At 46.0% G+C, this 23,840-nt stretch overlaps 1 protein-coding gene and 1 long non-coding RNA gene across 2 annotated transcripts in view; both read right to left on the reverse strand.

The window, feature by feature from the left end:
* Window positions 1-208: 208 nt before the first annotated feature.
* Window positions 209-3,841, reverse strand: LOC139531500 (uncharacterized). The gene is made up of 2 exons (XR_011666370.1): window positions 2,659-3,841; window positions 209-2,625 (listed from the first exon to the last, which is right to left on the reverse strand). It is a non-coding gene; the product is annotated as an uncharacterized lncRNA (long non-coding RNA).
* Window positions 3,842-7,905: 4,064 nt separating this feature from the next.
* The window catches only part of LOC139531501 (guanine nucleotide exchange factor VAV3-like), a 202,796-nt gene continuing 186,861 nt past the window's right edge, over window positions 7,906-23,840 (reverse strand). The window contains exons 26-27 of the mRNA XM_071327994.1: window positions 13,298-13,449; window positions 7,906-8,776 (exon numbers count right to left, since the gene is read on the reverse strand). Coding sequence (XP_071184095.1) covers window positions 8,732-8,776; window positions 13,298-13,449 — 197 coding nt within the window. The 3' untranslated portion in view covers window positions 7,906-8,731. The remainder of the gene's footprint in view (window positions 8,777-13,297; window positions 13,450-23,840) is intronic.

The following is a 23,840-nucleotide window of genomic DNA, read 5'->3' on the forward strand; positions in this document are numbered from 1 at the left end:
TCACCAATTAGCCAAATGGAACTCTGGAGCAGACACTCCATTGGTTGAAATTAAAATCTACTGTATGTGAAAATAACCTCTCTTTAAAAAACAAGAGCCTTTCCAACAATAACGACGACATAATGAATCCTACTTCGGCTGAAGCTAATTTAAAAACAGGAAACGTTTAAGCAGCTATCAGAGAGAAGAAGAAAGACAGACACTGTGATGATTTTTTATATTTTTTAAAGAAGCAATGTGCACATGTTTATTGTGTGATATTTACATATTTACAGTATGACACAGCACTACGCTGTGATGATACAGACTGACTCAGATTGCACAGCTATGGGTTAGTTAGGCCACAGTGGCAGGTTACCATGGTGTTTAGACTCTAGACCAGGGGGTGAGTAACCCTGCTCCTGGAGGGCCGTAGGCACTTCATGTTTACGACTGACCTGGAAGACCAGGTGTGTTGAATATAGGCAATCACTGAACTGATCAATGATCTAAGTGGCTCAGTGTGGTGCCTAGTCGGGACAAAATCCTGCAGTACCTACAACACCCCAGGAACAAGGTTCCCTACCCTCGGCCATGTCAAGTATAGCTGCAGTATAATATACATCTTTGGCTTCATGAAGGATGGTAGAACAATGTGAACCATGCACTATTCAGAGTACCATAACTGAGAGACACAGTACAGACAGCAGACAGTTCTTTTGTTGATCGAGGACTCTCGAGCCCCGTTTATACCTGGCGCTAGCATACGTCATTTGTCCTGATCTTGTCCTCATTCTAATTGAGCACAGAGAGAGAGAGAGAGAGAGACAGAGAGAGAGACAGAGAGAGAGACAGAGAGAGAGACAGAGATAGAGACAGAAAGAGACAGAGAAAGAGAGAGAGAGAGACAGAGACAGAGAGAGAGACAGAGATAGAGACAGAAAGAGACAGAGAAAGAGACAGAGAAATATGGATGTAGTGGGTGTTCTTGGTGAGGAGAGATAGTGTAGAGATCAGATCACTGATACCCTTTTGGCTTTATTATGTTCTCTCTGTGTAGAGGATATAGGATACAGAGACACACAAGGAAGGAAGACGCCCTGCTAGTGTAAACCTCTTACTGTCAGCAGGGAGAGTAGATCTTAGATCCCATGCATAGAAAGCCAGTTCTTATCTCTCTGAGGGAAAGTAGATCTTAGATCCCATGCATAGAAAGACTGTTCTTATCTCTCTGGGCGAAAGTAGATCCCTAGATCCCGTGCATAGAAAGACTGTTCTTATCTCTCTGGGGGAAAGTAGATCCCTAGATCCCATGCATAGAAAGACTGTTCCTATCTCTCTGGGTATGTAGATCCCTAGATCCCGTAGGAGAGACAGGCAGAGAAAGAGGTGAGGAGAGACAGACAGAGAAAGAGGTGAGGAGAGACAGGCAGAGCACGAGGTGGAGGAGACACAGGCAAAGAACAAGGTGGAGGAGAGACAGGCAGAGAAAGAGGTGGAGGAGAGACAGGCAAAGAACAAGGTGGAGGAGAGACAGGCAGAGAACGAGGTGGAGGAGAGACAGGCAGAGAAAGAGGAGAGACAGGCAAAGAAAGAGGTGGAGGAGAGACAGGCAAAGAACGAGGTGGAGGAGAGACAGGCAGAGAAAGAGGTGGAGGAGAGACAGGCAAAGAACAAGGTGGAGGAGAGAGATGTGCTGATGCTGCTGCTTCCTGGTGGTGGCTAACCTGCACTGCAGGTAAAACACAGTAGAGTAGGGGTGGGTGGATGGATGGGGACATGAATGAAACCTGTACACACACACCATTATATTCCATCAGTATAATTCCAAAATAAACATGTATAATAGAACACATCTCTTCTTTTACACATTTCATCATATCAAGACATTATCCAGATGACATCAACAAATAAAAAACATTAGTTATGCTGGAATATGAGCTGCCTAATAAAAGCCTGATAATGCCATTGGGGTGGGAAACCGTTCAGATCAGCACAGAGGATAACATTTTAAAGTTTCTCACTCCACTGATTCCTTATTACAGTCCAAACCCTACTTTCCCTTGAGACGTACAGTGTAGTAAAAAAATAAAATAATAACATTTCCCAGCATTCCAAGGACCAGAGTCACATCATAATGCATTTTGTGTCACAATGACCAGCATCAACACACAGAAGAACCACAGGAAGAGAGCAGGATTGCACTCATGAGTGCACACCATAGCAAAACGTTATGCAACTGAAAAAAACGAAAAAGGAGCATTTCGTATTGACAAGTTCAGGTAGTCCCATCCTGTTTCAGTTCAGATTGCTTCCGTTTAGTGCCTAATGAATATGACCCACGGGACAGGGGATACCTCTTCATTATAGTTATATACCCTGATCATTTATTATGCTTTTTTGCCCAATATAATATTTATAATAATATATACATCACGTATATACTTTATAATCATGTCATATTATATTATGGAGAATCTATGTATATGGCTGTGCCATGTGTGTGTGTGTGTGTGTGTGTGTGTGTGTGGTGTGTGTAGTGTGTGTGTGTGTGTGTGTGGTGTGTGTAGTGTGTGTGTGTGAGTGTGTGTGTGTGTAGTGTGTGTGCGTGTCTTGCCAGCCACTCTCCTCCCAGTAGTAAACCACCTCCCAGCCACTCTCCTCCCAGTGGTAAACCACCTCCCAGCCACTCTCCTCCCAGTGGTAAACCACCTCATCTGAAGCAATGTAATTCTCTGGTTGAACGTTATTCAAGTTTTATGTCAACAACATTCTAAAGATTGATTCAATACATCGTTTGACATGTTTCTACTGACTGTTACTGAACTTTTGGACATTTCGTCAGCTTTTAGGGAACGCGCTTCGTGACTTTGGAATTGTTTACCAAACGCGCGAACAAAAGTAGCTAATTGGACATAAATAACGGACATTGTTGAACAAATCAAGCATTTATTGTGGACCTGGGATTCCTGGGAGTGCATTCTGATGAAGATCATCAAAGGTAAGGGAATATTTATCATGTAATTTCTGGTTTCTGTTGACTCCAACATGGCGGCTAATTTGACTATTGTTCTGAGCGCCGTCTCAGATTATTGCATGGTTTGCTTTTTCCGTAAGTTAAAAAAATTATCTGACACAACGGTTGCATTAAGGAGAGGTATATCTATAATTCCATGTGTATAACTTGTATTATCATCTACATTTATGATGAGTATTTCTGTTGAATCGATGTGGCTATGCAAAATCACTGGATGTTTTTGGAACTAGTGAACGTAACACGCCAATGTAAACTCAGATTTTTTTATATAAATATGAACTTTATCAAACAAAACATACATGTATTGTGTAACATGAAGTCATATGAGTGTCATCTGATGAAGATCATCAAAGGTTAGTGATTAATTTTATCTCTATTTGTGCTTTTTGTGACTCCTATCTTTGGCTGGGAAAATGACTGTGTCTGTGATTTGGCGGTGACCTAACATAATCGTTTGTGGGGCTTTCGCTGAAAATCCTATTTGAAATTGGACACTTTGGTGGGATTAACAACAAGATTACCTTTAAAATTATATAAAACACATGTATGTTTGAGGAATTTTAATTATGAGATTTCTGTTGTTTGAATTTGGTGCCCTGCACTTTCACTGGCTGTTGTCATATCGATCCCGTTACCTGGATTGCAGCAATAAGAAGTTAATCCCATTCTTCTGACATTAATCCCATTCTTCTGACATTAATCCCATTCTTCTGACATTATTCCCATTCTTCTAAGATTAATCCCATTCTTCTAACATTAATCCCATTCTTCTAACATTAATCCCATTCTTCTGACATTATTCCCATTCTTCTAAGATTAATCCCATTCTTCTAACATTAATCCCATTCTTCTGACATTATTCCCATTCTTCTAACATTAATCCCATTCTTCTGACATTAATCCCATTCTTCTGACATTAATCCCATTCTTCTAACATTAATCCCATTCTTCTGACATTATTCCCATTCTTCTAACATTAATCCCATTCTTCTGACATTATTCCCATTCTTCTGACATTAATCCCATTCTTCTGACATTAATCCCATTCTTCTGACATTATTCCCATTCTTCTAACATTAATCCCATTATTCTAACATTAATCCCATTCTTCTGACATTATTCCCATTCTTCTAACATTAATCCCATTCTTCTGACATTATTCCCATTCTTCTGACATTAATCCCATTCTTCTGACATTAATCCCATTCTTCTGACATTATTCCCATTCTTCTAACATTAATCCCATTCTTCTGACATTATTCCCATTCTTCTGACATTAATCCCATTCTTCTGACATTAATCCCATTCTTCTGACATTATTCCCATTCTTCTAACATTAATCCCATTCTTCTAACATTAATCCCATTCTTCTGACATTATTCCCATTCTTCTAACATTAATCCCATTCTTCTGACATTATTCCCATTCTTCTAACATTAATCCCATTCTTCTAACATTAATCCCATTCTTCTGACATTATTCCCATTCTTCTAACGTTAATCCCATTCTTCTGACATTAATCCCATTCTTCTGACATTAATCCCATTCTTCTGACATTAATCCCATTCTTCTAACATTAATCCCATTCTTCTGACATTAATCCCATTCTTCTGACATTATTCCCATTCTTCTAAGATTAATCCCATTCTTCTAACATTAATCCCATTCTTCTAACCTTAATCCCATTCTTCTGACATTATTCCCATTCTTCTAAGATTAATCCCATTCTTCTAAGATTAATCCCATTCTTCTGACATTATTCCCATTCTTCTAACATTAATCCCATTCTTCTGACATTAATCCCATTCTTCTGACATTAATCCCATTCTTCTAACATTAATCCCATTCTTCTGACATTATTCCCATTCTTCTAACATTAATCCCATTCTTCTGACATTATTCCCATTCTTCTGACATTAATCCCATTCTTCTGACATTAATCCCATTCTTCTGACATTATTCCCATTCTTCTAACATTAATCCCATTCTTCTAACATTAATCCCATTCTTCTGACATTATTCCCATTCTTCTAACATTAATCCCATTCTTCTGACATTATTCCCATTCTTCTGACATTAATCCCATTCTTCTGACATTAATCCCATTCTTCTGACATTATTCCCATTCTTCTAACATTAATCCCATTCTTCTAACATTATTCCCATTCTTCTGACATTAATCCCATTCTTCTGACATTAATCCCATTCTTCTGACATTATTCCCATTCTTCTAACATTAATCCCATTCTTCTAACATTAATCCCATTCTCCTGACATTATTCCCATTCTTCTAACATTAATCCCATTCTTCTGACATTATTCCCATTCTTCTAACATTAATCCCATTCTTCTAACATTAATCCCATTCTTCTGACATTATTCCCATTCTTCTAACATTAATCCCATTCTTCTGACATTAATCCCATTCTTCTGACATTAATCCCATTCTTCTAACATTATTCCCATTCTTCTAACATTAATCCCATTCTTCTGACATTATTCCCATTCTTCTGACATTAATCCCATTCTTCTGACATTAATCCCATTCTTCTGACATTATTCCCATTCTTCTAACATTAATCCCATTCTTCTAACATTAATCCCATTCTTCTGACATTATTCCCATTCTTCTAACATTAATCCCATTCTTCTGACATTAATCCCATTCTTCTGACATGAATCCCATTCTTGTCTGTGGTAACTATGGCATGATATATTATACTGCCTGATCTGCCTGTCTGAGTGGGTGTTTGAGAGTCTGTAAAGTTATTATTCCCTAAAATGTTGCTAATGTTGCATTCCACTGCTTGGAATGTCTACTGGAAACCCCCTTCAGGCGAGAGGGTAGGAGGGGTAGAGAAATAGAGAGGAGGGGGAGAGGGTAGGAGGGGTAGAGAAAGAGAGAGGAGGGGGAGAGGGTAGGAGGGGTAGAGAAAGAGAGAGCAGGGGGAGAGGGTAGGAGGGGTAGAGAAAGAGAGAGGAGGGGGAGAGGGTAGGAGGGGTAGAGAAAGAGAGAGGAGGGGGAGAGGGTAGGAGGGGTAGAGAAAGAGAGAGGAGGGGGAGAGGGGAGGAGGGAGAGAGGAAGAGAGAGGAGTGGGAGAGGGTAGGAGGGGTAGAGAAAGAGAGGAGGGGGAGAGGGGAGGAGGGGTATAGAGAGAGAGAGGCGGGGGAGAGGGGAGGAGGGGTAGAGAAAGAGAGGAGGGGGAGAGGAAGAGAGAGGAGGGGGAGAGGGGAGGAGGGAGAGAGGAAGAGAGAGGAGGGGGAGAGGGGAGGAGGGAGAGAGGAAGAGAGAGGAGGGGGAGAGGGGATGAGGGGTAGAGAAAGAGAGAGGGGGAGAGAGGAGGAGTGGTATAGAGAGAGAGTGAGAGAGATAAAGAGAGAGAGAGAAATACAGAGAAAGAGAGTGCCCTCAAAGCTCATCACTAAACTGCGACTAAACATCTCCCTCTGCAAATGGATCCTGGACTTCCTGACGGGCCGCCTCCAGGTGGTAAGGGTAGGCAACAACACATCTGCCACGTACTCCCTGTTCACCCACAACTGCATGGCCAAGCACGACTCCAACACCATCATTAAGTTTGCTGATGACACAACAGTGGTAAGACTAATCATCACCAACGATGGTGATCCTATAGGGAGGAGGTCAGAGACCTGTCAGTGTGGTGCCAGGACAACAACCTCTCCCTCAATGTGAGCAAGACAAAGGAGCTGATTGTGGACTACAGGAAAAGGAGGGCCAAACAGGCCCCCATTCACATTGATGGGGTTGTAGTGGAGCAGGTTGAGAGTTTCAAGTTCCTTGGTGTCCACATCACCAACAAACTATCATGGTCCAAACACAGCAAGAATGCCGTGAAGAGGGAACGACAATGCTTTTTCCCCCTCAAGAGACTGAAAAGATTTGGCATGGGTCCCCAGATCCTCAAAAAGTTCTACAACTGCACCATCGAGAGCATCCTGACCGGTTGCATCACCGCCTGGTATGGCAACTGCTGAGCATCTGAAGGTAAGGTGCTACTGAGGGTAGTCCGTACAGCCCAGTACATCACTGGGGCCAAGCTTCCTGCCATCCGGGGTGCTCCCGAGTGCAGTCTAAGGCACTGCATCTCAGTGCAAGAGGCGTCAATACATTCCCAGTTTTTTTTTACTTTAGTTTATTTAGTAAATATTTTCTTAACTCTATTTCTTGAACTACATTGTTGGTTAAGGGCTTGTAAATAAGCATTTCACGGTAAGGTCAACACATGTATTCGGCGCATGTGACAAATACATTTGGTTTGATTTGATTTGACAAGGAGAAAAAGAGCGAGAGAGAGAGAGAGAGAGAGAGATTATATAGACATAATATGACATTTGTAATATCTTTATTCTTTTGGAACTTCTGCGAGTGTAATGTTTACTGTTCATTGTTTATTTCACTTTTGTATATTATCTACTTCACTTGCTTTGGCAATGTTAACATATGTTTCCCAAGTCAATAAAGCCCCTTGAATTGGAGAGAGAGAGAGAGAGAGAGAGAGAGAGAGAGAGAGAGAGAGAGAGAGAGAGAGAGAGAGAGAGAGAGAGAGAGAGAGAGAGAGAGAGAGAGAGAGAGAGAGAGAGAGAGAGAGAGAGAGAGAGAGAGAGAGAGAGAGAGAGAGAGAGAGAGAGAGAGAGAGAGAGAGAGAGAGAGAGAGAGAGAGAGAGAGAGAGAGAGAGAGAGAGAGAGAGAGAGAGAGAGAGAGAGAGAGATTCTTCTAACATTAATCCCATTCTTCTGACATTAATCCCATTCTTCTGACATTAATCCCATTCTTCTAGTAGGGGGGAAGAGAGACCAGGGTGAGTTATACACATGTCTGGCACTCACAGTTATATAAACGTATAGTGTGTTTGGAAAGTATGCAGACTTGTGTGTGTGTGTGTGTGTGTGTGTGTGTGTGTGTGTGTGTGTGTGTGTGTGTGTGTGTGTGTGTGTGTGTGTGTGTGTGTGTGTGTGTGTGTGTGTGTGTGTGTGTGTGTGTGTGTGTGTGTGTGTGTGGATGGGGATGCCGCTGCATCAAGTCATCAATAATCACCAAGGCAACAGAGCAACACAGGCAAGGTGAAGCCCTGCGGTGTGGCAAATCCCTCCCTCCTCTCTCAGTCTCTTCTCTCGCTCTCTCTTTTCTCTTTCCCTTTAGACAGTCTTAGCTATATCCTGAGTGGTGGAGATGAATGGATGTAGCTGAGTTAGGGGAGGTGGAAGTGAGGGAGAGAGGGATGGACGGAAGTAGGGATCTGGGTTCTGGGAAAGGTCCTTCCCATGCTGACAGCCAAGCTGCTAGTCTGTTGAAGAGGCAGACCAGAGAGAACCAGTCACTAGTCTGTTGAAGTGGCAGACCAGAGAGAACCAGTCACTAGTCTGTTGAAGTGGCAGACCAGAGAGAACCAGTCACTAGTCTGTTGAAGAGGCAGACCAGAGAGAACCAGTCACTAGTCTGTTGAAGAGGCAGACCAGAGAGAACCAGTCACTATTCCATCTAGGAACCCTCTATTCTCCCAGGAGGATTTTGGGTCGTTATTGAGGCAACAGCCAATAGGAGGGTCCACCACAGAATGTCCAGTTCTCAGCTAGCAGTCAGATAAACCACAGAATGTCCAGTTCAGGCCTAACAGCCAACCGGTTCACTCTGTCGGTCTCTCAGTCTTTCTGTATTTTCATTTTCTTTCATCCTTTGTGTTTTTCTCCATGACTCACTCCTCTCCTTCCTCCACATAGGTAGAAGGAAACCAGCCCACCTGCAGAAAAAAGAAGAAAGGCAATGAGAAATGAAAAGGAGGAGTAGTGTGTATGGGTGTGTGGGTGTGTGGGTGGACTGTTGTTACAGACGCTTGCATCAGGTGAGCATTCATCCACTAATAATATTCAAGGGGAACACCTGAGTGTAAACATGTTAGCCAGATAACCTGTTCCACTCTAAAGAGTCAGGCGTTACTAGATAACACCGGCCCATCTGTCCCACTCTAAAGAGTCAGACGTTACTAGATAACACCGGCCCATCTGTCCCACTCTAAAGAGTCAGGTGTTACTAGATAACACCGGCCCATCTATCCCACTCTAAAGAGTCAGGTGTTACTAGATAACACCGGCCCATCTATCCCACTCTAAAGAGTCAGGTGTTACTAGATAACACCGGCCCATCTATCCCACTCTAAAGAGTCAGGTGTTACTAGATAACACTGGCCCATCTATCCCACTCTAAAGAGTCAGGCGTTATTAGATAACACCGGCCCATCTATCCCACTCTAAAGAGTCAGGTGTTACTAGATAACACCGGCCAATCTATCCCACTCTAAAGAGTCAGGTGTTACTAGATAACACCGGCCCATCTATCCCACTCTAAAGAGTCAGGTGTTACTAGATAACACTGGCCCATCTATCCCACTCTAAAGAGTCAGGCGTTACTAGATAACACCGGCCCATCTATCCCACTCTAAAGAGTCAGGTGTTACTAGATAACACCGGCCAATCTATCCCACTCTAAAGAGTCAGGTGTTACTAGATAACACCGGCCCATCTATCCCACTCTAAAGAGTCAGGTGTTACTAGATAACACCGGCCCATCTATCCCACTCTAAAGAGTCAGGCGTTACTAGATAACACCGGCCCATCTATCCCACTCTAAAGAGGGGTGTTATTAGATAACACCGGCCCATCTATCCAACTCTAAAGAGGGGTGTTACTAGATAACACCGGCCCATCTATCCCACTGTAAAGAGTCAGGTGTTACTAGATAACACCGGCCCATCTATCCCACTGTAAAGAGTCAGGTGTTACTAGATAACACCGTCCCATCTATCCCACTCTAAAGAGTCAGGTGTTACTAGATAACACCGTCCCATCTATCCCACTCTAAAGAGTCAGGCGTTACTAGATAACACTGGCCCATCTATCCCACCCTAAAGAGTCAGGTGTTACTAGATAACACCGTCCCATCTATCCCACTCTAAAGAGTCAGGTGTTACTAGATAACACCGTCCCATCTATCCCACTCTAAAGAGTCAGGCGTTACTAGATAACACTGGCCCATCTATCCCACCCTAAAGAGTCAGGTGTTACTAGATAACACCGTCCCATCTATCCCACTCTAAAGAGTCAGGCGTTACTAGATAACACTGGCCCATCTATCCCACTCTAAAGAGTCAGGTGTTACTAGATAACACCGGCCCATCTATCCCACCCTAAAGAGTCAGGTGTTACTAGATAACACTGGCCCATCTATCCCACTCTAAAGAGTCAGGTGTTACTAGATAACACTGGCCCATCTATCCCACTCTAAAGAGTCAGGTGTTACTAGATAACACTGGCCCATCTATCCCACTCTAAAGAGTCAGGCGTTACTAGATAACACTGGCCCATCTATCCCACTCTAAAGAGTCAGGTGTTACTAGATAACACCGTCCCATCTATCCCACTCTAAAGAGTCAGGTGTTACTAGATAACACCGGCCCATCTATCCCACTCTAAAGAGTCAGGTGTTACTAGATAACACCGGCCCATCTATCCCACTGTAAAGAGTCAGGCGTTACTAGATAACACCGGCCCATCTATCCCACTCTAAAGAGTCAGGCGTTACTAGATAACACCGGCCCATCTATCCCACTCTAAAGAGTCAGGTGTTACTAGATAACACCGGCCCATCTATCCCACTGTAAAGAGTCAGGCGTTACTAGATAACACTGGCCCATCTATCCCACTCTAAAGAGTCAGGCGTTACTAGATAACACCGGCCCATCTATCCCACTCTAAAGAGTCAGGTGTTACTAGATAACACCGGCCCATCTATCCCACTGTAAAGAGTCAGGTGTTACTAGATAACACCGGCCCATCTATCCCACTGTAAAGAGTCAGGCATTACTAGATAACACCGGCCCATCTATCCCACTGTAAAGAGTCAGGTGTTACTAGATAACACCGGCCCATCTATCCCACTGTAAAGAGTGGCAGGCATTACTAGATAACACTGGCCCATCTATCCCACTCTAAAGAGGGGTGTTACTAGATAACACCGGCCCATCTATCCCACTCTAAAGAGTCAGGCATTACTAGATAACACCGGCCCATCTATCCCACTGTAAAGAGTCAGGTGTTACTAGATAACACCGGCCCATCTATCCCACTGTAAAGAGTGGCAGGCATTACTAGATAACACTGGCCCATCTATCCCACTCTAAAGAGGGGTGTTACTAGATAACACCGGCCCATCTATCCCACTCTAAAGAGGGGTGTTACTAGATAACACCGGCCCATCTATCCCACTCTAAAGAGGGGTGTTACTAGATAACACCGGCCCATCTATCCCACTCTAAAGAGTCAGGCGTTACTAGATAACACTGGCCCATCTATCCCACTGTAAAGAGTCAGGTGTTACTAGATAACACCGGCCCATCTATCCCACTGTAAAGAGTCAGGCGTTACTAGATAACACCGGCCCATCTATCCCACTCTAAAGAGTCAGGCGTTACTAGATAACACCGGCCCATCTATCCCACTCTAAAGAGTCAGGTGTTACTAGATAACACCGGCCCATCTATCCCACTGTAAAGAGTCAGGCGTTACTAGATAACACTGGCCCATCTATCCCACTCTAAAGAGTCAGGCGTTACTAGATAACACCGGCCCATCTATCCCACTCTAAAGAGTCAGGTGTTACTAGATAACACCGTCCCATCTATCCCACTGTAAAGAGTCAGGTGTTACTAGATAACACCGGCCCATCTATCCCACTGTAAAGAGTCAGGCATTACTAGATAACACCGGCCCATCTATCCCACTGTAAAGAGTCAGGTGTTACTAGATAACACCGGCCCATCTATCCCACTGTAAAGAGTCAGGTGTTACTAGATAACACCGGCCCATCTATCCCACTGTAAAGAGTGGCAGGCATTACTAGATAACACTGGCCCATCTATCCCACTCTAAAGAGGGGTGTTACTAGATAACACCGGCCCATCTATCCCACTCTAAAGAGTCAGGCATTACTAGATAACACCGGCCCATCTATCCCACTGTAAAGAGTCAGGTGTTACTAGATAACACCGGCCCATCTATCCCACTGTAAAGAGTGGCAGGCATTACTAGATAACACTGGCCCATCTATCCCACTCTAAAGAGGGGTGTTACTAGATAACACCGGCCCATCTATCCCACTCTAAAGAGGGGTGTTACTAGATAACACCGGCCCATCTATCCCACTCTAAAGAGTCAGGCGTTACTAGATAACACTGGCCCATCTATCCCACTCTAAAGAGTCAGGTGTTACTAGATAACACCGGCCCATCTATCCCACTCTAAAGAGTCAGGTGTTACTAGATAACACTGGCCCATCTATCCCACTCTAAAGAGTCAGGTGTTACTAGATAACACTGGCCCATCTATCCCACTCTAAAGAGTCAGGTGTTACTAGATAACACCGGCCCATCTATCCCACTGTAAAGAGTCAGGCGTTACTAGATAACACTGGCCCATCTATCCCACTCTAAAGAGTCAGGTGTTACTAGATAACACTGGCCCATCTATCCCACTCTAAAGAGTCAGGTGTTACTAGATAACACCGGCCCATCTATCCCACTCTAAAGAGTCAGGTGTTACTAGATAACACCGGCCCATCTATCCCACTCTAAAGAGCGGCAGGCACTGCAGTACTCTGTGACAGAGCTGTTTAGTGATCACTATAGCCGAGTCAGACAGACAGACAACAGACATCAGTCTACACAGACATTCGCACAAAAACACTCCCACACATTATTAGAGTCACTCACATCTCTTAGGCCCCACTGTCAGAAGCAGACATGTGTACAAACATAACTGCACACTCACACGAAAACATACACACGTACTGCATTAGAATAGGACGTGCTCATATGCAATATCAAACAGTAGACCCAACCATCAGAGAGGTGCCGTGTTGGAGTGTGTATATGGTATGTACGGTGCATTTGCAAAAGTATTCAGACCCCTTGACTTTTTCAAAATGTTATTACATTACAGACTTTTTCTAAAATGTATTAAATCATCCCCCCCCCGCATCAATATACACACAATACCCCATAATGACAAAGCAAAAACAGTTTTGGGGGGAAATGTTTGCAAATGTATAAAAATGTTAAAAAACTTAAACATCACATTTCACTGTATGTTTGTGTGTTTGGTTGTTTTGTATGTGACTCTCTCTCCCCGACTCAACAGGAATATAACAGACAGGTGATTGACTGGAGAAACTGATTGGCTTCGGGGGGGGGGGGGGGGGGGGCACTCACCCTGCCGTTGACCTCTCCCCTCCACCAGCCATTGGCTCCTGACTTGGTATAGATCTTCACTACGTCTCCCTCCTGTAGAGACAGCTCTCTGGTGTCCCTGGAGCTGAAGTCATAGCGGGCTTTCGCCACACCTATCACCTTAGGGGTGAACACTGTGGAGAGAGAGAGGGGGGGTGGCAAAAAGAGAGAGAGAGAGAATTGGCGAGGGCACTAGAACAGTCTGCAGCACACGGACTCACCCAGCTAGAATCTGAAGTCAAATGTCTACTGTTTGCTGATGATCTGCTGCTTCTGTCCCCTAAACAAGGAGGGCCTACAGCAGCACCTAGATCTTCACAGATTCTGTCAGACCTGGGCCCTGACAGACCTGGGCCCTGACAGACCTGGGCACTGACAGTAAATCTCAGTAAGACCAAAATAATGGTGTTCCAAAAAAGGTCCAGTCGCCAGGACCACAAATACAAATTCCATCTAGACACCGTTGCCCTAGAGCACACAAAAAACTATACCTACCTCGGCCTAAACATCAGTGCCACAGGTAACTTCCACAAAGCTGTGAACGATCTGAGAGACAAGGCAAGTAGGGCCTTCTATGCCATCAAAAGGAACATAAAATTCAACATACTGTACCAATTGGGATCTGGCTAAAAATACTTGAATCAGTTATAGAACCCATTGCCCTTTATGGTTGTGAGGTCTGGGGTCCGCTCACCAACCAAGAATTAGCTAAATGTGACAAACACCAAATTGAGACTGCATGCAAAATTCTGGTAAAATATCCTCAGATTACACAGACCCCTAAACTCCCATATCTATTGGGTGAAATACCACAGTGTGACATCACAGCAGCAATATTTGTGACCTGTTGCCTCAAGAAAAGGGCAACCAGTGAAGAACAAACACCATTGTAAATATAACCCATATTTATGTTTATTTATTTTCCCTTTTGTCCATAACATGACATTTGAAATGTCTTTATTCACCCTTCTCTCTCTCCCTTTCTTTCTCTCTCTCTCCCATTCTTTCTCTCTCCCTCCCTCTCCCCTCTCCTCCCTCTTTCTCTCTCTCTCTCCACCCCCTCTTTCTCTCTCCCCTTTTTCTCCCTCTCTCCACCCCTCTCTCTCTCTCCCTTTTCTGTCTCTCTCTCTCTCTCTCTCTCTCTCTCTCTCTCTCTCTCTCTCTCTCTCTCTCTCTCTCTCTCTCTCTCTCTCTCTCTCTCTCTCTCTCTCTCTCTCTCTCTCTCTCTCTCTCTCTCACTCTCTCCCCTTTCTCTCTCTCTCTCTCTCTCCCTTTCTCTCTCTCTCTCTCTCTCTCTCCCCTCTCCCCCTCTTTCTCTCTCTCTCTCCACCCCCTCTTTCTCTCTCCCCTTTTTCTCCCTCTCTCTACCCCTCTCTCTCTCTCTCTCTTTTCTCTCTCTCTCTCTCTCGCTCTCTCCCCTTTCTCTCTCTCTCTCCCTCTCCCCTCTCCTCCCTCTTTCTCTCTCTCTCTCTACCCCTCTCTCTCTCTCCCTTTTCTGTCTCTCTCTCTCTCCCTCTCTCTCTCTCTCTCCCTCTCTCTCTCTCTCCCTCTCTCTCTCTCTCTCTCTCTCTCTCTCTCTCTCTCTCTCTCTCTCTCTCTCTCTCTCTCTCTCTCTCTCCCCTTTCTCTCTCTCTCTCTCTCTCTCCCCTTTCTCCCTCTCTCTATTTCTCTCTCTGTCTCTCTCTATTTCTTTCTCTCACTCTCTATTTCTCTCTCTGTCTGTCTCTCTTTCTGTCACACACATGTATGATATCCTCTCTTTCACTCCAGACAGTCTGAGGGAGATGATGAGGCATGCATAATCACATCACTCCCCTTTCTCTCTCCTCTCTTATCCCAGACCCATTTAAAGGAATGATTTGTGCAAAGCCGGGGCACATCCCGTCCAAATGAAGTGTCTGTTTTGATTGTGGCCTGGATTGTGTCAACAGCATAAGCCACACTACGGGTGGCTGGATTAATGATAAACTAGACCATGTGAAGGGAGGAACATTTGAAGGTTCCTTCAATCTGTCTCTTCTTGGATGCTATGCTATCTTAAACTTAAACTGTTATCTTTAACAGACCATAGACTGTATCTTATTGGATGATAAATTATCTTCAACAGACCATGTTATCTTCAACAGACCACAGACTATGTTATCTTCAACAGACCAAAGACTATGTTATCTTTAACAGATCATAGACTACGTATAAAACAAATCCCGCCCCTCCAGGAACGTCTTCCTTCAAGCTAAGGATCCAGATCTCGTTCTGCGTGTGTGTTAATTTAAGCACACCATTATTTATTCTAACATAGCTGCTGCTCACACTCCCCCTCCCTTCATGGTTTGATCTTTACTCCTCTCTTCTGAACCCCTTATGATGTCTCTGCCTCATATTTCTGAACAGCTGGAGAAAAAAAACCTGCAGCCTGATTTTAACAAAGTTTGGACACAACTACTCATTCAAGGGTTTTTCTTTATTTAAAAAAAAACAACTATTTTCTAATAATAGTGAAGACATCAAAACTATTTTCTAATAATAGTGACATCAAATAATAATAGTGACATCAAAACTATGAAATAACACATATGGAATCATGTAGTAACCAAAAAAGTGTTAAATCGAAATATATTTTAGATTTTAGATTCTTCAAAGTAGCCACCTTTTGCCTTGATGACAGCTTTGCACACTCTTGGCATTATCTCAACTAGTTTCATGAGGTAGTCACCTGGAATGCATTTCTATTAACAGGTGTGCCTTGTTAAAAGTTAATTTGTGGAATTTCCACAAGTGAAGGGAAGAGGTGAGAGGAGGAGAGCACATAGATGCGAGAAGGAATACAAAGTGGCTGCTATGAAAGTGATCTGTGTTTACATGTGATCAGGGGTGTATTCATTCCACCGATTCTGTTGTAAAACTTTTTTTTAAACATAAGCAAATCGAACTAAACGGGGATAAACATACCTGGATTTGTCCAATAGAAACTCTAATTTGCAACAGTTAGACTAATGATTACAATCTAGATCAGCTAGATGCAGGCAAGAGTTTGCATGGCGGTTTTGAATGTGTCACTGTCTGTCACCTCAAATTTTACTCTCGACATGTGTGCATCTACATTGTCAACTTTCGCTAGGTTGTAGTAACCTCATGATGGGTATAGGGATAATTGTAGAATCATGTAGTAGTCTAAACCTATCGATGTTATATTGAACTGGGTGAATTGAATATGAATGACAGTCATCCAATAGAAATAAGGACATGCTCATGAGAAAAATAAATCGTCCTTCCTCATCTTAAACGTCACCGACCGCCACTGATGTACACTATATGTGCAAAAGTATGTGGACACCCCTTCAAATTAGTGGATTTGGCTATTTCAGCCACACCCGTTGCTGACAGGTGTATAATATCGAGCACACAACTATGCAATCTCCAAAGACAAACATTGGCAGTAGAATGGCCTTACTGAAGAGCTCAGTGGACTTTCAATGTGGCACTGTCATAGGATGCCACCTTTTCAACAAGTCAGTTCGTCAAATTTCTACCCTGCTAGACCTGCCCCGGTCAACTGTAAGTGCTGTTATTGTGAAGTGGAAATGTCTAGGAGCAACAATGGCTAAGCCACGAAGTGGTAGGCCACACAAGCTCACAGAATGGGACCGCCGAGTGCTGAAGCGCGTAACGTGTAAAAAATAATCTGTCCTCGGTTGCAACACTCACTACCAAGTCCCAAACTGCCTCTGGAAGCAACATCAGCACAAGAACTGTTCATCGGGAGCTTCATGAAATGGGTTTCCATGGCTGAGCAGCTGCACACAAACCTAACATCACCATGTGCAATGCCAAGCATCGGCTGGAGTGGTGTAAAGCTCGCCACCATTGGATTCTGGAGTAGTGGAAAAGCATTCTCTGGAGTGATGAATTACTTTTCATTATCTGGCCGTCTGAGGGACAAATCTGGGTTTGGCAGATGCCAGGAGAACGCTAACCGCCCGAATGCATAGTGCCAACTGTAAAGTTTGGTGGAGGAGGAATAACGGTCTGGGACTGTTCGGGCGGTCCCTTAGTTCCAGTGAAGGGGAAATCTTAACGCTACAGCATTCAATGATATTGTTGATAATTCTGTGCTTCCAACTTTGTGGCAACAGTTTGGGGCAGGCCTTTTCCTTTTTCAGCATGCACAAAGTGAGGTCCATACAGAAATGGTTTGTTGAGATCGGTGCGGTAGAACTTGACTGGCCTGCATAGAACCCTGGCCTCAACCCCATTGAACAACTTTGGGATGAATACGAACGCAAGCCAAGCTTAATCGCCCAACATCAGTGCCCGACCTCACTATTGCTGAATGGAAGCAAGTCCCTGCAGAAATGTTCCAACATCTAGTGGAAAGCCTTTCCAGAAGAATGGAGGCTGTTATAGCAGCAAAGGGGGGACCAACCCCATATTGATGCCCATGATTTGGTATGAGAAGTTCGATGAGCAGGTTTCCACATAATTTTGGTGATGTAGTGTATTTGTGTAAAACATGTAAATAGCTGTAGGTAGCATACTCCCCTCCTAAAAAAATAACATTAAATTGTGCTTATGATTACTAAGACAGGGAATGCAGTAGTTAGAAAAGTTGTGTGTAAGTTTGTAGGCTACACAAACTATAACGCAAAGGTCTAGCAAGCCAAAGGTTGCGTGTTCAAATCTCATCATGAACAACTTTACCGTTTGAGCTAATTAGCAACATTTTAACTACATACTAATGTTTTGATACTTTGCAACTACCGTACTTAGCATGTAAGCTAACCCTTCCCCTAACCCTAACCTTAACCCTTTAACCTAACTCCTTATCTTAACCCTAATCCCTAGCTAAAGTTAGCCAGCGAGCCAACATTACAATTAGCCACCTAGCCAACGTTAGCCACAACAAATTGGAATTCATAACATATCATACTTTTTCAAATTCGTAACATATTGTTATTTTTGCAAATTGAAAACATACTGTATGATACACATTGTAATTTGTACATATCATACGAAATGGATGATGGACATCCACAAATGAATACATACGATACGAAATGTAACATATCATACGAAATGGAGTGTCTCGGATCTACGTACAAAATATAACGAAATGCTCTGAGACAAAGTTGGCGTGTGTGAGAGAGCATGCCAGACAACCTCTGTCTGCTGCTGATGTGAAATACCTTGACTGAAATACCTGTCTGCCTGCCTGCCTGTTTGTGAGCTGCAGTCATGCACACAGTAAGATAACAAAGGAAAAAGACAGATACGGAGCTGGAGCTGGTTAGCTCTGCTGGGTACATGGCAGTTTTGGCCTGTAATACTACTGCTGTTGTGGAAAAATGCTTCACTGACCTGACAGCTTAAATAGGCTGATTTGATTGGTCTGCAAAGCTGTCTGTCAGGGTCACTGGGGTGTGATATGATGACCCAGTTACGGTCAGTCTATTTGGCCCGCCTCATCGTCTTGTCACATGTCAACGTCTTGGTGCTAACACACACATATGAATAAACACTATGAGAGCACACACACACGTACAGAGTGTAACAAATATGCACGCAGGCATGTACACAAACACACATATACCAACAGAGATGCATATACCCACATAGAACCCCTGACCCCCTACACACACACACACACACACACACACACACACACACACACACACACACACACACACACACACACACACACACACACACACACACACACACACACACACACACACATTTCCAGCAAGATGGAGGGAGCGAGGTGAGATGGTGAGATGGAAGGCTGGGAGAGACGATGGAGGCAGTGATAACTGTGATCTGGGACTAGACTAGACTCACTACGCATGCTAAGTAGTCAGAGCGCCACAATGAAAAGAGTAGGAATAAGGAGACGTGGTACCTGACCAGAAAGGAGCAGAGGAGGGAGGAACAAAGCAGTAGCCCGCAGAAGTTACATAAGACAGCCCACAGAGCAATGGATCTATGGCAGAGGAGAGGAGAGGATGGAGGAGAGGGGGGAGGGAGCAGGTAGGGGGGAGGGGGGAGGGAGTAGGTAGGGGAGAGGGTGGAGGGAGCAGGTAGGGGAAGGGGGGAGGGAGTAGGTAGGGGAGAGGGGGGAGGGAGTAGGTAGGGGAGAGGAGGGGAGGGAGTAGGTAGGGGAGAGGAGGGAGCAGGTAGGGGAGAGGGGGGAGGGAGTAGGTAGGGGAGTGGAGGGAGCAGGTAGGGAGAGGGGGGAGGGAGTTGGTAGGGGAGAGGAGGGATTAGGTAGGGGAGAGGGGGGAGGGAGTAGGTAGGGGAGAGGGGGGAGGGAGTAGGTAGGGGAGAGGGGGGAGGGAGTAGGTAGGGGAGAGGAGGGAGCAGGTAGGGGAGAGGGGGGAGGGTGTAGGTAGGGGAGAGGGGGGAGGGAGTAGGTAGGGGAGAGGAGGGAGCAGGTAGGGGAGAGGGGGGAGGGAGTAGGTAGGGGAGAGGAGGGAGCAGTTAGGGGAGAGGGGGGAGGGAGCAGGTAGGGGAGAGGAGGGAGCAGGTAGGGGAGAGGGGGGAGGGAGCAGGTAGGGGAGAGGAGGGAGCAGGTAGGGGAGAGGGGGGAGGGAGTAGGTAGGGGAGAGGGGGGAGGGAGTAGGTAGGGGAGAGGAGGGGGCAGGTAGGGGAGAGGGGGGAGGGAGTATGTAGGGGAGTGGAGGGAGCAGGTAGGGGAGAGGGGGGAGGGAGTAGGTAGGGGAGAGGAAGGAGCAGGTAGGGGAGAGGAGGGAGGGAGTAGGTAGGGGAGAGGAGGGAGCAGGTAGGGGAGAGGGGGAGGGAGTAGGTAGGGGAGAGGATGGAGCAGGTAGGGGAGAGGGGGGAGGGAGTAGGTAGAGGAGAGGATGGAGCAGGTAGGGGAGAGGGGGAGGGAGTAGGTAGGGGAGAGGAGGGAGCAGGTAGGGGAGAGGAGGGGAGGGAGTAGGTAGGGGAGAGGGGGAGGGAGTAGAGGGGAGAGGATGGAGCAGGTAGGGGAGAGGGGGGAGGGAGTAGGTAGGGGAGAGGATGGAGCAGGTAGGGGAGAGGGGGGAGGGAGTAGGTAGGGGAGAGGAGGGAGCAGGTAGGGGAGAGGGGGGAGGGAGTAGGTAGGGGAGAGGAGGGAGCAGGTAGTGGAGAGGGGGGAGCGAGTAGGTAGGGGAGAGGAGGGAGCAGGTAGGGGAGAGGAGGGGAGGGAGGGAGCAGGTAGGGGAGAGGAGGGAGGGAGTAGGTAGGGGAGAGGAGGGAGCAGGTAGGGGAGAGGAGGGAGAGAGTGAGTAGGTAGGGGAGAGGGGGGAGGGAGTAGGTAGGGGAGAGGGGGAGGGAGTAGGTAGGGGAGAGGAGGGAGCAGGTAGGGGAGAGGAGGGGAGGGAGGGAGCAGGTAGGGGAGAGGAGGGAGGGAGTAGGTAGGGGAGAGGAGGGAGCAGGTAGGGGAGAGGGGGGAGGGAGTAGGTAGGGGAGAGGAGGGAGCAGGTAGGGGAGAGGAGGAGAGGGAGGGAGCAGGTAGGGGAGAGGAGGGGAGGGAGTAGGTAGGGGAGAGGGGGGAGGGAGTAGGTAGGGGAGAGGATGGAGCAGGTAGGGGAGAGGAGGGAGGGAGTAGGTAGGGGAGAGGATGGAGCAGGTAGGGGAGAGGAGGGAGGGAGTAGGTAGGGGAGAGGATGGAGCAGGTAGGGGAGAGGGGGGAGGGAGTAGGTAGGGGAGAGGAGGGAGCAGGTAGGGGAGAGGGGGGAGGGAGTAGGTAGGGGAGAGGAGGGAGCAGGTAGGGGAGAGGAGAGGATGGAGTAGGTAGGGGAGAGGGGGGAGGGAGTAGGTAGGGGAGAGGAGGGAGTAGGTAGGGGAGAGGAGGGGAGGGAGTAGGTAGGGGAGAGGAGAGGAGGGAATAGGTAGGGGAGAGGAGGGAGCAGGTATGAGGGAGGGGAGGGAGGGTAGGGAGCAGGTAGGGGAGAGGAGGGGGGAGAGGAGGTAGGAGGGAGGGGAGGGGAGGGAGCAGGTATGGGAGAGGGGGGAGGGAGCAGGTATGGGAGAGGGGGGAGGGAGTAGGTAGAGGAGAGGAGGGAATAGGTAGGGGAGAGGAGGGAGCATGTAGTAGGGAGGGGAGGGAGCAGGTAGGGGAGAGGAGGGGGGAGAGGAGGTAGGAGGGAGGGGAGGGGAGGGAGCAGGTCTGGGAGAGGAGGGTAAAGGATAGGCATGTAGTAATGCAGAGGAAGGAGTAGGAGAGGAGAGAGAAAAGCATGTTTAATCCCAACTCTAAATGAACATGCAAAAGCAGCAGCAGCCCGTAGAAGAGTGCAGATTGATAGATGAACAGAACCTCCGACCAGAAACCCAAACAACCAGAACAATCTCACTGAGTTGGTGAAAATGTACATCATGGTCACTCCTTAGAATGCTCTTTTAGTCCATTTCCTATTTCTAGTCTATATTTTTAAAAACCTCAGGGAGAAGTCATGATTAGAAAATGTCCATTCCTTTTTAGAATGTAATGATTCATTGATTTATTGTTGATTCATTTAACATTCTTCAAACGCTGCTTCATATTTTATGAGCAACTGAATGGACGTTAATGGCATTGAAATGGAATTTTACCCAACTGTCCTCCACTATGTCCAGACTGTTTCTTTGTGTATGTGTGCGTGTTTACCCCAAAGCCGATGTCACCGTAAGGACCTGCTATCTGCATTTGGCCCTCATCCTGCTACCATATGATGTCCCGTCTGACCAGCAGGCCCAGAGCAATGCAACAGAGCTGATGTGAACCAGGCAATATGTTCACCCTGCTCCCAGTCACAGGGCTAACGGCTGCTGCTATCTCCAGTCACAGGGCTAATGGCTGCTGCTATCTCCCAGTCACAGGGCTAATGGCTGCTGCTATCTCCCAGTCACAGGGCTAATGGCTGCTGCTATCTACAGATCACAGGGCTAATGGCTACTGCTATCTCCCAGTCACAGGGCTAATGGCTGCTGCTATCTCCCAGTCACAGGGCTAATGGCTGCTGCTATCTCCAGATCACAGGGCTAATGGCTGCTGCTATCTACAGATCACAGGGCTAATGGCTGCTGCTATCTCCAGATCACAGGGCTAATGGCTGCTGCTATCTACAGATCACAGGGCTAATGGCTACTGCTATCTCCCAGCCACAGGGCTAATGGCTGCTGCTATCTCCAGATCACAGGGCTAATGGCTGCTGCTATCTCCAGATCACAGGGCTAATGGCTGCTGCTATCTCCAGATCACAGGGCTAATGCCTGCTGCTATCTCCAGATCACAGGGCTAATGGCTGCTGCTATCTCCAGATCACAGGGCTAATGGCTGCTGCTATCTCCCAGTCACAGGGCTAACGGCTGCTGCTATCTCCAGATCACAGGGCTAATGGTTGCTGCTATCTCCCAGTCACAGGGCTAACGGCTACTGCTATACATCCCAGACAAAATGTTTACCCTGCTCCCAGTCACAGAGCTAATGGCTGCTGCTATACAGCCCAGACAATATGTTTACCCTGCTCCCAGTCACAGAGCTAATGGCTACTGCTATACAGCCCAGACAATATATTTACCCTGCTCCCAGTCACAGAGCTAATGGCTACTGCTATACAGCCCAGACAATATGTTTACCCTGCTCCCAGTCACAGAGCTAATGGCAACTGCTATACCTGCTCAACATAGAGACATTTTATTAATGAGCCACCATTGACTATCCAGACTCTACAGTGTGAGGCCAGAGTTATATGAACACACATACACAAACACATAAACATACATACACCACCAACCAGAGTACCAGACTCCCTGTTCAACTCTTGTAAGCACATCCTCTTGTAAGACCTCCTACAGCACATCACACCAGCCAGGCAAGGCTAGGCCAAAACACTGCATGCCTTTTACACACTTCAAATTAGAAGAACCTCATAGACAGAATGAACGGCAACTGTGGTTGCGTGGTTGCCATGGCACCGTGAGGTAGCCTAGGCAAAGCGCTCTGTAAAGATATATTTATTTTGGTTGGCTGCTCTAGGGTTTGATCACTATATCCTGTGGTCTTGACTCTCAGAGTTGCTGAATCATGATGAAAAGTATTTTGGCTTTAAAGCTAGGTAGCTGGTTGGCTGTTTGGATTCAAATAATCTGTTTGGAACTATTACACCAAGGACTGCATGCTGTGTCCAGAGGAAGGCCAGGGACTGTTCAGGAGCCGTGGTATCACCCAGGTGGGTGCTGTATTCCTGGCTATGGAGTACCAGTACCAGCGGCTCCAATGGACTGACTGACTATTCAGAGAAGCAGGTGTGGTGGGCTGTTGAAGCGGGCCTGCTGTTTCAGACTGTCGTTGTTTCTCATTGGCTGTCCCATCAATGCCCGCTCCACTGCCTTTCCAAACTGCCTCAACTTCATCCCAAGCCAACTGAGACTTTAAATCTCCATCATTTACATTTTTGTTTGTTTGTTCTTGTTTTACTTTTTATGCGCTTTGAGATTCTTTGAAAAGCGACATACAAAGTTCAACATTTCATTAAATATAATTAGATCTGTAGCCCAAGTT

This window comes from Salvelinus alpinus, chromosome 10 (assembly GCF_045679555.1).
Source record: "Salvelinus alpinus chromosome 10, SLU_Salpinus.1, whole genome shotgun sequence".
Classification (NCBI taxonomy): domain Eukaryota; kingdom Metazoa; phylum Chordata; class Actinopteri; order Salmoniformes; family Salmonidae; genus Salvelinus; species Salvelinus alpinus.